The sequence below is a fragment of the Thamnophis elegans genome, chromosome 11, assembly GCF_009769535.1.
Source record: "Thamnophis elegans isolate rThaEle1 chromosome 11, rThaEle1.pri, whole genome shotgun sequence".
NCBI lineage: Eukaryota > Metazoa > Chordata > Lepidosauria > Squamata > Colubridae > Thamnophis > Thamnophis elegans.
In genome coordinates, this window is record NC_045551.1 from 44,412,853 (window position 1) to 44,426,724 (window position 13,872).

The 13,872-nt window shown below is 38.5% G+C and overlaps 1 protein-coding gene across 1 annotated transcript in view; it reads left to right on the forward strand.

The window, feature by feature from the left end:
* Positions 1 to 6,504: 6,504 nt before the first annotated feature.
* The window catches only part of PCCA (propionyl-CoA carboxylase subunit alpha), a 220,856-nt gene continuing 213,488 nt past the window's right edge, over positions 6,505 to 13,872 (forward strand). Inside the window, 1 exon segment of the mRNA XM_032226371.1 lies at positions 6,505 to 6,642. Within this exon segment, the coding sequence (XP_032082262.1) occupies positions 6,541 to 6,642 (102 nt within the window). The 5' untranslated portion in view covers positions 6,505 to 6,540.

Genomic DNA, 13,872 nt, shown 5'->3' on the forward strand with positions numbered 1-13,872 from the left:
CACTTATGAAAAATGCAGCATCCCCACAGTCACATGATCAAAATTCAGATGCATATGACGGTTGCAGTGTCCCAGGGCCACGTGACCTTTTCTTTGTGACTTTTTTGGCAAGCAAAGTCAATGGGAAATCCAGATTCACTTTGCAACCTTGTTAGTAATTTAGCCAGTGCAGTGATTCACTTAATACCTGTTGCAATAAAGATCATAAAATTGGGGCAAAACTCACTTAACAACTGTCTCACTTAACATTCAGAAATTTTGGGCTAAGTATAGTTGTAAATCAAGGACTACCTGTATGTCTTCAAATGAATTGAGATCTTGAGATTTATTTCTCAAAATAATCAGAAGGTTCCCAGGCAACCTCCTGCCTTATGTGATTGTTAGGGATGAACTTGGAAGTAGCAGAGGCCAGTAGCTCCTCAAGTGGTGAGAATTGGCTTTCTCAATGATAGATTCACACATGATTTGGTTAGTGTAGATATTGCAGACAAGAATGAAGTCAATTATTACTGTATACAGCATCTGCCTATAATAATATACAGCAAAGAGAACCTAAAAATAACTCAGTGCTTCAGGGTTTAAGTTTCAGACTTTTTCCTTGTCACTTGAATTAATAGATATTTTACTGCTCTCTTCAAGATCATATGGTTTTCACTAGTTGGGAAACAGCTATCTTGTTCCTGCTAAACCAGTTGAATTTGGAATAGATTCAAATCATGTCTTGCATCCAGAGGATAATTCAGGAATAAAATAACAAGTTATAAGAGGAAGAGAAACAATTACTTTGATGGAAGGGAGAAACGTGAATAGGGGATTGACAGGAAATAATCTGCTTCATAATTAACTTCAGGAAAGTTGCTATTCTGCTCATAAACTTCCCCTTTCAATTTTTTCTATACATGCCTTTATATATTAAAATGTACAGAATAAACTGGAAAATTGGAAGAGTTGTCCTTGGTTGATTACTGTTTTAGAGTGTGTCAGTTAAAATATTTTTTTCTCATTCATCAAAACTGTTAGGTATTCCTTTCTCTTTTTTTAGGCTTACATTTATCTTTCTATTATTTTTGCCCTTGATAGGACTTGATAGTAGGTTAACTAGAGTACAATTCCATGGGGTCAGTCTGCTTGCCCTTTAAAAAATATTGACATAACATAAGCTCAGGATACCACGTGCTGAGAAAGTGGCTTACTGCTTGATTGCTGTTTGCATTGCAGGCATTAACCTTTAAGTGACTCTGAAATCTATTTACTATGGAAAAAGCACTTTACTTTTAGTGCGTAAAATAAAGATCAGAGCTTGTGCAGACATGGGATATTTTCTTTTGTTATTTTTCCTTAGCAGTCAACCCAGCGCTCTTCCATTTGCATGGGTATCCAGATGTGGATATGACTGCAAATAATCTGGCAGGTGGGGAAATTTATCAAGGTCAGCCATGTGAGACATTTTGAGTTTTCACATCTTATCCTTGAGGTGTCTAAAGCACCGGTGTAATCTGCATCTAATTGGCTTTTGGAGCATTGTTCTTAAGCAATTTTCTGTTCTAAAAGGTAGGTGTTCTTAATGTAATACTTGGGTGATTCGAGAATGCAAATGAAGGGAACAATGGTTCCTTGAGGCATGCAATTCCCCCATCTCAATACTGTTGAATGTCACTTTGATTAAATATAATTTTTATATATTGTAGTCTCTTTCTGTTCATTATCAAACTGTATGGGAGCAGTAATACTGAAATAAACAAGGTCTGAGCGTGAATGCATAAAACCATTTGTAATAAATAATACTGCCTTAGAAAGGAAGATAGTGAAATAGAAAGACAGTGAATAGGAGAGGTTTTCTTTAAACAACTAAATATACCTGCTACTAAAAATCTTCTATTAAGCAGTAGTAATTAGGATATACAGATTTTGATGGTTCCAGAATAAAATGTCCAGGAGGACTTTAGAGCTTTCTAAATGTTATATCCCCATAATGGCGAACCAATGGCAGGCGTGTCAGAGGTGGCATGTAGCATCCTCTCTGATGGCATGTGAGCCGTTGTGCACCTCCCGCCGACCAGCTGGTCTTCAGGTCTCTGTTGCGCATGCATGGGGGGCGGGCCGTGTGCAGTGTGGGGGGGTCACATGCATTGCATTTTGGAGGTTCAGCCACACCCGCGCTTTGGGCATTCTGATAGGAAAAGGTTAGCCATCACTGTTATATCCCCTCACAAATTATGACATTCTGGAAGGGATTTGCTGGTTTCTGGAAATAAATCCTCAAATTGAAATTGTGCAAGATAGTCCAAAGATGGTTTAGGTCATTTTTTCCCCGTACATCACATCTATGGAACAGTTCCAGAGGAAATATTGAACTCTTTCAGAATGGCACAAACAGGTGAAAAACAGAATATTCCAGAATTCACTAGAATATTCTGTCCCTAGTTTAATGAAATATTTATATCCTTAAAAAGTAAATCTAGATGCTAACCAAACCTTTCCCTCTCACGTGAACCATTTTTCTCTAATACATAGTCTTCTGTGAAATATAGGAAATATGCATAGAAATGTGGCACTTTTGGATTTTTTAAAAATTATCAGGTCATGTTATTACAAACATTTCCTGCAACAGAGGCTGTTCCAAGTCTGTTTTGTCTACAAATCCAAACTAGTGTAAAAAATATGAGCAGCAGAGCTTTTACCTTATATAAGCAGCAGCACTGGAATAAAACCCGAGAGTTGATGGGGTTGGCTCATTCTCCAGAACCTATATAGCACATTTCCTCACCTTCCTGATGAAGTGGTCCAGTGAACCTTGGTAGTGGCCTTCCTTCCTTCCTTCCTTCCTTCCTTCCTCATAAATTACAATATAGGCTGCAGGAAGGAGACAGTGTTTGGAGACAGATGGGCAACCTTCATATTTGGGTGGAAATTTTCTGGGTAAGGTGGATAACCTGGGGCATTATGTTTCACTCACAGCAATACCTCTCTACATCTGGGATGAAATGGCAGAAAAAACAGTCTCCAAAATGAGAGGGGTCACCCAAGCTTTCTTGTTAGCTTTTAACACAAGAAGTGAGCTCTTTCAGATAAAGAGTTTGTGGTTTCTTGGACTGGACTAGCAACAGTTTTAGACTCAGATTACTAGAAACACTGATGCCTAATACCACAGCTTACCCTTCACAGTTTTGAAGTCTGGCATTGTCTTCTTGCTGATATAGGTTCTGTCTGGCCTTTTCTTCCCATAAAGTGCTATTTTATCCATACTAAATATTTGCTGGCAAATAACCACCACCCTCAATGATCTCCTTGAAGGTTTCCAGGAACTCCTGGGCTGCTGCATCCTTGTTCTGCACTCATCACATCTCCAATCACTTTCACATTGTGCATATTCCTATGAAGTTTGAAATGCAGGAACCATCCATTACTTGTGAGGAGAATGTTCTTGCCACACTTTCCCCAACCTTCTGTTTCAAGTCATGAAACAAACTTGTAGCCTTCTCCTGGATCAGCATTAGGTTAAGTGGCATGTATTGCTGATGTTGTTTGATCCATATGCTGAGCAGTGTTTCCATCCCCTTTTTTCTCTTGCTTATTATGGATTGTATAGGCACTGAACTTTTCACATGTTCTGTGATTTTTTCTTTGTTTTTAATGATTATTCATGCCAAAGAAGCATGTCATGTTTATTCTCTTCAATATGGCCACTGTGAATACATTCTAACTTTTAATATTTGCACTGGAAGAAAGGCTTAGAAATTTGCTTTTACTGCCTGTAAGACTCATCTTATGATATACTGGTCCAAAATTGGCAAGCTTTAAAGACATTCTGCTGGATTTGTAGAATGCCCTAAATTTGTAAACTGTGATTTACAAATCGCAATGGCTCTACAAGAAGACCAAATAAATTCCCTCTCAGTTTAGTGTGCGTGAACCAACTGACTGGCCTTCTGCAAGGGTCTAAAGACATGGCTTTGCCATCTGGCCTGGCAATTTGGTAGCCTACAGAATGGCTGCACTCTTCCTGAGAGCGATTGTAGATTATGATCTTTTACAGTCTTAATCATTGTTTTAATGACCTTGTGTTGTTAAATTTTGGTTATTTTTACATTGTTTTCATGTTTTTAAACTCTGTTAAGAGACCCAGAGTCATGAAAGATGATAGTCAAGAAACATAAATAAATACAAGTGGTCCTCAACGTATGACTACAATTCAACCCAAAATGTCTGTTGCTAAGTGAAACATTTGTTAAGTATATTTTGCTCCATGTTACAGCTCACCCCCCCCTAGTTAATTGAATTACTGCAGTTATTACATGAGTAATACGGTTATTAAGTGAATCTGGCTTCCCCATTGATTTTGCTTATCAGGTCACACAAGGTGATCACATGACCCCGGGACATTGCAACTATCATAAATATAAGTCAGTTGCCAAGCATCTGCATTTTGATCATGTGACCACGGGGATGCGGCAACAGTGGTAAGTGTGAAAAACGGTTGTAAGACACTTTTTCAGGGCCGTTGTAACTTTGGTCACTAAATGAATTGTTGTAAGTCGAGGATTACCTGTAACTCAAATTAATAATAAAGAGCATGTATGTCATTAAGATTGCTGCCTTTAAAAACCCCCGGACCAATTGCCACTTTCATTTTGTACCATGTATCATTGACAGAGAGCTGTATTGGATCAAGCTGTGTTTAAAAACCTGATTCTTTAAACACATCCAATGACTTTTGATCCTCTTACCAAGAAATTTCCTCAAAGGGCATCAGATCAAGAACAAGCCAGTGGTGGGATGCAAAATCTTTTACTACCGGTTCTGTGGGCGTGGCTTGGTAGGCGTGGCAGGGGAAGGATACTGTAAAATCTCCATTTCCTCCCTATCAGCTGGGACTCGGGAGGCAGAGAATAGATGGGAGCAGGATCAGTCAGTTAACAGTAACAGAGTTGGAAGGGACCTTGGAGGTCATCTAGTCCAACCCTTTGCTCACGCAGGAGACCGATACTAGAAGTTTGAACCGCTGAACTGCCGACCTTTCTGATCGACAACTTCAGAGTCTTAGTCACTGATCCACCTAGCCAGGCTAGGTGGTATTTACTGGTTCTCCAAACTACTCAAAATTTCCGCTACCAGTTCTCCAGAACTGGTCAGAACCTGCTGAATACCACCTCTGGAACAAGCCAACATACTTGGGAGCAAAGTTATTTTTCAACACACAGTGTCGCAGGGAAAGCATCTCAATCAGTTCCATCCATCCGAACAGAGCTAGAAGGGACCTTAGAGGTCTTCTAGTCCAACCCAGGACTAGAACCCAACTCCTGCTCAATCAGGGACCCTGTACCATTTTAGACAGTCGTTTCTTAAAAAACCTCCACCTACAATCTTCCTCATCCCTCATGGTACCTAGATTTCTAACCGCCCACTCCACATTTCTAAAGTCAAGGGAATGGCATTTCCATCCCTTAGGGCAGTGGTCACCAACCAGTGATCCGTAGACTACTTCTGGTCCGTGAGAAAATTTTGGTGGTGTGCAGAAAAATTATTTGCATTTTTAAAATATTGCACTAAATACTGTTGAAAGAAATGTCCTTCTGGGTTCGGCTCCAAGTGGAGAAAAAGACACTGGAGACATGGAGGCTGCTTGGAAAGATGGTTTTAATGGTGGACAGGACCACATGGCTTGAGTCCTGAACAGAAAAGGTGATCACATGCTTCAATGTTGGTGGAGAAAAGAGAAGCCAGGAAGAGAAGCTGAGTCCCTGGTTTTATGCCCTCTCTAGCCTTTGATCTTGAATTCTGATTGGTTTCCAGACTCCCATGGAGCCATGCAGGGGCAACTCTCTAGGCTGCGTTTTGAATCCAGGTTTGGTTGAGTTAAGGGCCAATATTATCATGCCTTAATCCCATCCCCCTGGAGCTGAAGGGGAGAACTCTTTATTATGTAAAGGGACTGGCTTGGCCTTCTTAATGGCCCATTGACAAAGTGGGTGGAGGCAGGAAGCTACAGGGAGCTATTCTCTCTTTATAAAACATTTTTCTTCCTTTTCACATCTAGAGAAATATAATATTCTGCCTTTTCAATATTTCATAGGATATTTCATTTTTCTGGGGGAGGGCTGGGTGATAACTTTCCACAATATTATTTAACTTTAAAAAAAAATCATATGAGTGGTCCGTGGGATTGAAAATTATGAATTTAGTGGTCCCTGAGGTCCGAAAGGTTGGTGACCCTTGCCTTAGTTTTTCCATCTATCCCTACCAGTGGATTTTAGGCCCAGCTGCACAGTACACTGACTGACCACGGGGCTCTTCTCGTGACTTCTCACCGACCAAGGTCACCGCAGCCCTGTCTTTCCTACGCGGGCCGCCGCCTCCACGCGCCCGAGGCTTGTCCGCGGAAAAGCCTGCCCGCCTCCGCCGCCTCTCTCAGACAAGGCGCGAGCCGAAGGGGCGGGGCGTGGGCGTGTGGGCGCCGCCGGGAAGGGGAGCGTCTGATTGGTCGAGGGAGCGCGAGGTGAAAGGGCGGCCTAGGCACCGAAGACAGAATCGCGGCCGAGCATGATGGCGGCGGCGGCGGCGGCGGCGGCCTCTCTGTGCCGGGGCAGCGCTTGGCAACAGTGGCGATACAGGCATCTGGAGCGGCTCTTCGTGTCGTCAACGGTGAGGCGGCTAGCGGGCGGTTGGCTGCTACCTACTTAGGGAATATATCGCCCGCCACAGCGGGGCGGGAGCAGGCAAGCAGGCAGGCGTTCTCCCCGCAGAGCAGCTTAAGGCGCTGGAGACCGGAGCGCCGGTCCTTCTCCGGCCCACGTTTGGGACAAGGCTGCATTTGCTGCGCCAAGAGCGGTCTGGAGGGAGCGGGTGGATTGACGTGTATATGAACCCGGCAGATGGGACGCCTGTCTCCGTGGGTCTTCTCTTGCCTGACGGTTTGCAACTGCTCTGTTCTACTGTCTGGCTTTTGGGGACTACAAATCCAATCTGGAAACAGGCGTTCTGGGTGTGGCGGATGGGATCTGAAGCTGCATTAGACTGCAAGGCGGAATGGTACTACGATATATGCACAGGTTCCTGCAGAGGGAGGAAGGAGTGCATTGTATAAATTGCTCGGGAGAGGCTTATCTGTACCTGGTTTTTCCGGCTTGGTCTTGAGGTTAGTGCTGGCTAAAACATCGCCGCTGTTCCTCTGTTCTTGTGGTGATAACATACATGAAAGGACGTGATGCATGGCAGCTGAATCGGATAAAATAATGCAGAAGAGAAGAAGTATGTTTAGGTAGAGTTATGGAAGTTTATATTTCTATCATAATGAGTATAATCTCACTTACACTTTATTTAACAGCATGTATTACTGAAATCAGTGCTATTGTTGGTACAGATACACTGGGACATACAGCCATACATTCATACCCATACATACTTTAATTAATCAAGTTGATTCCAAAAGTGATCAGGGGAAAGCTACGTTGCATGTTATCGCTCTAAACGGTCCTATTTTTTTGGGGGGGGGGGGGGTTACAGGAAACCTTTTGTAGAGGTGAACAAGGAACAGTCTGAGCAGTCTTCCAAACAGCCAGGGTCAGGCAGATACAATCTGTCCTTTGTAATTTTTAACTGGGTTCTTAATGAATAGTAATCACTTCTCTTCTATTTGTTCCTTATTGGCTACACTGAAATCTGTAAAGTCTGTTTCTGATGTTTTAAATATTTTTTGCATAGTTTGGTTCTAAAATGATTTTCAGAAACACATCTCAGTGATGCTCTTGCTCTAAAGCATTTGTTGTATTCACTTGGTGAAATTTGTCTTTAAATAATTAATTAACCAGATGTATTTTTTTAATAGAAGTAAGGGATTAAAATGACAAGTTAATACAGTTGAATTGTTTTTCAGGATCTATTTTACACAAAGAGAAAGTTAATCTTGTTATGTTAATCAGATTCTGATATATGTGCTAATATGTTGTTTCTTCAGTATTGATGATACTGTATATGTTGATCTTTTATATTTTCCACAAAGATTTATATCTTTTTAAAACAAGGCTGATCTGATATTCTTTGGATTGAAACATTCTTCCCAGGTGGTACAGAAAGACTGGTTTTATTCCTCTTTGGTTAAAAACAGTTCACAAATGCTGAAGACTAGAGATCATACAACAATAACATGAAGAAAACATATTCATTGAAATGCCCAATAATTAATCTAAGTGACTGTGTTTGATTGTGGTAGTATATACAATGAATTTTTCAGTGTGAGATAAATAATAGAGAAGTTAATTTAAATATGCACATTTGTTAACTCTAGCAATAGCAGGTTTCTTTTTGGTTTTGATTGAATTGATTAATTGATTATTTCTAGTGTTCTTTATATGTTGATTATGATAGTCTGTTTTTACTATATTTTTTGATTTGATTTAAAGTGGGAGGTATGCTGCTCCAAAGTTTATAATTGAAGAGGCCTATAAGCCTAATAAAATGAATACACAAATGAATAAAATAGAACTAATACAATGTATTATAATGAATAATGTAATATAATGAATAATTATAATAAAAAAGGATCTGGGAAAATCATATTATAAGCAGTAATCCAGAATATTTTATTATATTGTTTAAAATACTTCCTTGTCCATCCTAATTTAAATTCTGACAAAGATCATGTATCAGCAATCTGTTGCTGAAAATCAGATGTAGATTTTTCTTTCTAAAGATATTTTTATGATTATTCTTTTGGCTTTGTTTACTGTTTTGGGAGCAATCATTTCTAAGGAAATGCCCTGTTTAACCTAGAAGAATATTTCAAGTTGAAGAGAATAAATGTATAAAAACAAACATGTTTTATTTGTTAATTCCACTTAAGATATTGTAAACAATTTGACAAATTAATGGTAAATTTCTTGAGAAATGATTAGGCACTTAAATATCTTTCTTAAAGGTTCAGCTTACATGTGATAATGCTGTTATGCATTTTACAGATTTCACCTTCATCATTTTTTTTGGGATCTGATTAATGATCTATAAGTTATTATCTGTCATCCTTGAAACTCTTGCAAGTACTTGTTCTAATTATAGATTTCAAAACTGAAAAGAACCCCTCTATTTAAAATTGCAGGTGAAACTTTTTGGGGTGGTATATGCATAATAAATGGGATAATTGATCTTAATAGGTTAATTGCAACAACATGTTTAAGATATTTAAATAATTGCAAAGTAATACAATTTACCTAAAATAGAAGGACGGCAATATTTGGGAAATATTGTAGAGAAGACGATAGGCCTGTAAATTAAAGGGCTCTGGAAGAAGCAGATTATCTGGAGCATTTTCAGTCAGGATTCAGGCCTTGTACAGTACAGAGATAGTATTAACTGTGCTTGTGGTGACCAGATGACCAGTATGGAGGTGGTGTAACTCTCTTGTTCCTGCTTGATCACTAGTTAATCTTTGATATAATCAATTATGGTATCCCCTTCCAACTTCTTGGATTGAAAGCAGGGGCACAATATTTCCATGGTTCTCCTTTTTTGAGGTTATTTTCAGTGGGTAAGAGAGAAGAGGTGGACCCCAAGACCCCTTTTTATCGTTTTTCAGAGTTCAATACTCCCAATTCCTATTTAATATCTATATAAGGCTTCTGGTTAACATAATCTATGGGCATGAGCTCAGGCATTATCAGCTTGCAGACACTGTATCTTGTATCTTATGTATTTTGACCTCTAGCCAACCAAGTGATGCTATTGAGAATCTGATTGTCTGGAGGTTGTTAATATGTGAATAAAAAGGAACGTTCATTTATTTAGTGTATGGCATATCATATCATAGTAATATTTTACCTAGATTAAAAAAAAACAAAATATGCTGTGTAGAAAGATATCTGTATTCAGATATCAATGTCTAGGCCATCTAATCACTGATACACAGCATCATTTTTATGAAAAAAATATTGGGCCTGTACTTGCTGTCAGGTTACAGTTGGTCACAATGTGTTCTACAGTTTGACATGGGTTCTCACAGCTGTATTATGCCCCGTTTATACAGTGAATCCTAACAGATGACATGTGAGGAGTGAATCCTATTCAGATTGTCCATTCCTGGCATGGTAGTTCAAATCCTGGTACCTTTTTATGAGGTCATTTATGTCTTCCTATGTCTGGATGTTCAGCAACCCATTTGGCTTTCCATTGGGAATTGATGCCCAGTCTGTCAATTATACATGGTCTAACTATACTAAATTTATAATCCATAAACTCTGTGGCTCATAGTCAGTTTAATACTAAAAGGAAAAGAAAAGCATGGATTGTAATTATAGTATAGTTAGACCATGCATAATTGACAGACTGGATTTTATCATAGATTTTAACTATTATATTATTTTATACTGGAATTTTAAATTGCATATTTACTGTTTTTATTTGTTCTGGTCTCTAGTTTAGTCTATGACTGTAATAAATTGAATTGAATCGAATTGATGTCAAAGTTGTTGAGTATATGTTGTGCAAGTGCCAGTGGAAGCTTCCTGGATTTGAACCTGGATTTGATAAATGAGGAGGGTTGGTGTGTACTGGTAAAAGTGAGTTGTTCATAATTTTTCTGTATTCTCTCACTAGTGCATGTTGCCTTTGTAAGGTATTATATATAGGCAAGACAAACCAACTGTACAGATACAGACTAGGTGAAATTTGGCTTGATGCCAGTAACTGTGAGAGGGATCTTGGAGTCCAGGTGGATAGTTGCTTAGAAAGGAGCCAGCAGTGTGCTGCAGCTGCCAAAAAAGCCAATCCAATTCTTCTCTGCATTAATAGAGGGATAGAATCAAGTTCACGTGAGATTCTAGTACTGCTTTAGAAAGCCTTAGTAAGATCACACTTGGAATACTGCATCCAGTTCTGGTCACCACAATATAAAAAAAGACATTAAGACTCTGGAAAAGTGTGCAGAGAAGAGCAACAAAGATGATTAGAGGGCTTGTGTCTAAAACATGAACAGTTGCAGAAATTGGGTATGTCTAGCTTAGTGAAAAGAAGGACTAGCTGAGATATGATAGCAGTGTTCCAATAGTTGAGGGGCTGCCACAAAGATGAGGGGGTCAAACTATTTTCCAAAGCACCAGAAGGCAAGGCAAGAAACAAGGGCTGGAAAATAATCAAGGCGAGAATCAGCTTAGAACTAAGGAGAAATTTCCTGACAGTGAGAACAATCAACCAGTGGAATTGCTTGTCTTCTATAGTAGGTGCCCCATCATTGGAGGCTTTCAAGAAGAGACTGGACAGCTTTGTCTGAAATGGTAGGGTCCCTTGCTTGAAATGTGGTGTTGAACTGGATGACCTCCAAGGTCCCTTCCAACTCTCTTGTTTTGTATTCTATTATTTCCTTTCCTTTCCTTTCCTCTCCTCTCCTCTCCCCCTCCCCCCTCCCCTCTCCCCTCTCCCCTCTACCCTCTCCTCTCGCCTCTCTCCTCTCTTCTATTATATTCCATTCACTTATGATCCCCATGATGTCACTGACTCTGGCATCTAGTATGGCAGTTCTTAAGTCATACAGTGGCATATTTTGCTGCGGAGTAGACCAGCTCTAGTGCTGATGACCTGAAAGTGGCAGCTAAAGTTCCCCATTTAGTTCTGCATAATTTCTGGAGTATGTTATTTCTAACATTATTTTTGCCACCATATTCACTAGATTTATCTTATAGGAGAAAGTCTGGTCCAATGTTACTACAAGGTACTTCGAGTGGGGTTATATGGAAGTAAGTTGTTTAAGTAGACCTTTAGAGCTTCACATGCAACTTTGTTAAGGTGGAAGCACATAGTTACCATTCTGCTGGTGCTAGGAGTAAGCCTCAGATTATTCCTAGTGTCAGAATTACTATTCCTCAGAAAGGAACAGATTCAGATTCAACCATAGGAAGATTGAATAGTTGTTGGTTCCTGGGTCTTCAGTTTTCAGGGAATGTTTCATTTTAATTCTTGATAGGATTGGATTTTCCCAGATGGAACTCATATGTAATTTGAAGCTCTTCCTGTACTTATGACTTTTGCTTAAATAGCAGGTGGCAGACTCCAGGAGGACTTTTGCAAAGATTCAGTGTGTTCACCAATTATATCTTTTCCTGAATTGGGAAGTTTTGTGCCTCGGTTATTTTGCATTTGTGCAAATAACTTGTAAGCTACATCTGGTTCAAGATGTAACAGTGTAGGTGTTTGTGGGCACAATTTACTTGGTAACATGTCTGCTCTGTAAGCTGCCAGTTGGCTTCCATTGTTCTGATTATCATCTAGATAGCTTTCAAAAACTCAGGGTTTGCTGGACCAGCTTTCTCCACTTCTATCCACTGTCCTGATAGGTCTAATAAACCGGGCATGCTCCAGGGTACATCTTTAAAATGATATACTGTAATTTTTCTGTGGCTGTCCTTGCCCTCCGGCTGGAAACCAAGAGACTTCGAGTTCTAGTCTTGCCTTAGGCATGAAAAATTGTCTGGGTGACTTCATAGGTTTGTGTTTGTAGTTAAGCTGTATTGTTTAGGGTTTTTTTAAATGTGTAATTTTAATCAAATAGTATGATATTTTACAAGTTTTATTCTGTTCCCCCATTTATTTTATTTCTGTTTCTATTTGAGAAAATTAGTCATATTTATTCTTTAATACCTTCAATACCTTTTTGAATAAAAATATAAAGTTATAATGTATAATATTCAGAGGAACTCTATTTAGTTTACCTTTTATGTGCATCAAAGTAGATGTCTGAATTTGAGAAACTTTCCTGAAAATCCCTATACCAAGATCAATGAAAAAATAAGAATATAAAATAAAGACAATCCTTTATTTATCAAAATTACTAATGAAACTTTATTATATTGGCAAATTTTCTTCTAGTTTAGACAAGGTAATAGACCTGAGCATTAACAAAATGAGATTAGGAATAGAAATTCCTATAAAACCTTATATACACTATAGGTACAAAATATTTGTATGCTATACTGTCCGGTTCCGAAAATTAAATTATACAAGTGACAAGTTCTAGTGCTAGATTAATGGGAAAGAGGAAGGAGGGTATACTTGGATTTCATCTTGATATTCATTTAAATAAGAGAGCACACAATAATCAAATATAGTTTAGGTTCTGAGCAAAATATGTAAAAATATACTTTAAAAATTCCAAGAAAGATTTCAAACATTTCAAAATATGTAAGTTCAGATGAATCTGATTACTCTTCGTGCCAGGTAATAAAATGTGAACAATAATATATTCTTCAATTCAATGACAATTGAAATTCTTTAATTAAAAAACATAAGTTGTGTCATAGGAAAATAAGTAAATTTCTGGAAATATTTCACTGTGTATAATGCTCTGTTGAAAGTAGCAATACAAAATGGTGACAGTATGAAGAACTATAGCTTAAATCATCTTTTTCAGTGAAATTCCATTTTAAGAAATATTTTCCTGATATACAAATGTAAAGCATAACTGGATTAGAGAACCTTTGTTGAACTGTAAAGAGAGATGCTGACTCCTGAAGAACAATTATTAACTGATTTCTGTTTTGACATCTTTCTCAGAATCAAGTTCCAAATGCTGCTTGTTCCTGAAATCTTGATTAAAGTGCAAGCTGAATACAAATAATTAAGCAAGAAAATAATGAAAGTACTAATTTCCTTTGCAACATCATACGTGTGACTCAGATTTTCAGCAGTTGCTGCTTTAAAGAGCAAATGAAAAACAAAGGAGAGCTTGAAGTGAAACCTGTAATTTTAAAACTGAAATCCATGTTTGAGAAATGAGTAGGCAAAGTAAGACCATCCGTCATTTTAAACTTGTCGATAAGATGCAACAATAAATAAGTCTATTATTGTGTATTTGGTGCAAATGATAAAGATGCATAAAAGGCAGTCCTAAAA